Genomic DNA, 2,139 nt, shown 5'->3' on the forward strand with positions numbered 1-2,139 from the left:
ACAGAAGGGGTCTGGTCACCCCCATCCACTACTCACACAGAAGGGGTCTGGTCACCCCCATCCACTACTCACACAGAAGGGGTCTGGACACCCCCATCCACTACTCACACAGAAGGGGTCTGGTCACCCCCATCCACTACTCACACAGAAGGGGTCTGGTCACCCCCATCCACTACTCACACAGAAGGGGTCTGGTCACCCCCATCCACTACTCACACAGAAGGGGTCTGGTCACCCCCATCCACGAAAGGCTGGAAGTTGAGCCTGCTGGCAGGGACCGTAACACTGGAGGCAGAACACCACGACTTCTGGGGAATCTGCCATGACAAAGAACACCCCCTTAAAATGGCTTAATAATAACAGTTATAAACAGCCAAATACAAAAAGGTTTCACAGAAAATGGTATTAGTTCCATATTAAAACAAACTCAAGTCTACCAACTCAATTCACTACCGGCAAGCTATCTCGACAGTCTCAGATTAGAAACAGTGCACATTGATGCAATGAAAATGACAGGTCAAGTTATCTGTGGAGATGGGCATCTGCGGTCAAACCTTGATGTGGACCACTTGCTCAGGTACGACTTCGTTGTCTTTGGCCCTGCTGCTGGGTGGTGCCATCCAGGGTTCCAGCTTCAGTTCTGCAGCTTCAAGGGAATCCGCCTGGTTCTCGTTAAACCCCGGGATCGGGTTTTTCTGGATGTGGCGAGCAGACCGTCTGGGCAACTGCAAGTTCAGCCTTCGAGAGTGTCCTACCAAAGACAGCAAAACAGTTCAACCTCTTCATCCCTACTTTACTTTTAACCAAAGACTCAGTGGGATTTTCTTGCGTCAAAGTACAGAATTCCATCAGAAAATACTGCATTTTAGAACATTTTCTAAACATCAACCAAGATCGACTCTGGAGCCACTTTCCTCTAAGACGGTATTGAATTCAGAACAGCGCCGATTGGCTGAGAAAGCCCCATCTACCCACCCATTGGTAGAGGAGCAACTTTGCAGCAAAACCCCTAGTAACGACCACAAAGGGCTAACCTGCAGCCTCTGTTCGATTGACTGGTGCAACAGCCTTCTTCCTCCCCCGTGGTCTCAAGTCTACCATACTGGTTCTTGCTGGTTCTGTTTCCTCCTCAGCTGCAGACATAGCCTGATGGGCCACCCTGGCCTGGAAACCACTAAAAGGAAAAAAATAATAATCACCAAACCACAGATATGCAAGGACAAGGGCTGTGCCTGAATACTCATTAAATCACTATAAAGTAATGAACTAATAGTACATACTGTTCAGTACAAATGAAAATCTAAATACTATGGCTTATTTGTAATGAATGATGTGGCATGTTGTTTACAGCCTACTCCCTTCCGTATATGACGTAGACAGAGGCAGACATTGGACAGCTAACAAGGAATGGACAGAGACAAGGAGCACACACTTGTGATATTGCTGAAGTTTATCCATGGGCTGGGCTCTGCACTTAAGTCCCTCTTGGAAGATGGCGTCTGCCTTCTGGAAGTTGCCGTGCTTCTCGAACTCCTCCGCCCAGGTAATGTAAAGGTCAGCTCGAGTGAGTCCGATGCCGTTGGCCTGCATGTAGCTGAACATTTCCAGGGGCTCCATGCTGTTCTGGGCCTACAACACAACCCAAGATGGGTCAATTGTTCAGAGTTCTGTATTGATGCAAACAGGTGGGTAGTGATAGCATGCAAGTCAATGTCTGTGCTTTACCCACTAGTAATGTACAGTATATTGAACGGCAGGGGTTGGAACAGAACCCAAAAAATAACATTGAGGAAATGAAACAAACGTTCTTTTCAAATCTTGAGAACCGGTTAATGTTGTTTTTTGTTCCAAAAATATTCCTAATGTCTAGTCTATAATTCAGTGAAATGATGATGCTAGTAATAGCCTAAACACATTCCAATCCACATCATGATGTTCTGTATTTTAAGCCAAGCTCCCTCCATGTCCACCCTCTCTCCTCACCCGCGAACTGTCCGTTGCATCTATCGCTTGCACTTACAGTATCTGTCCATCAAACTAGCTTACCCATTCCATAGCCAGCTGCTCTATCCATGCTAATAAGTGGAGTAAATTAAATAATTAAATAGCCAAATGTAAAAACGATTGATTTCACTAGGT

General features: G+C 46.1%; 1 protein-coding gene across 1 annotated transcript; it reads right to left on the reverse strand.

The window, feature by feature from the left end:
• Window positions 1–1,263: 1,263 nt before the first annotated feature.
• Window positions 1,264–2,139, reverse strand: bub1b (Mitotic checkpoint serine/threonine-protein kinase BUB1 beta). The gene is given in 1 exon segment (NM_001141511.1): window positions 1,264–2,139. A coding segment is annotated over 1 exon segment (273 nt). The 5' UTR covers window positions 1,618–2,139; the 3' UTR covers window positions 1,264–1,344.

The sequence above is a fragment of the Salmo salar genome, chromosome 15 (genome assembly GCF_965601325.2).
Source record: "Salmo salar chromosome 15, fSalSal1, whole genome shotgun sequence".
In the NCBI taxonomy this organism is placed as follows: Eukaryota; Metazoa; Chordata; class Actinopteri; order Salmoniformes; family Salmonidae; genus Salmo; species Salmo salar.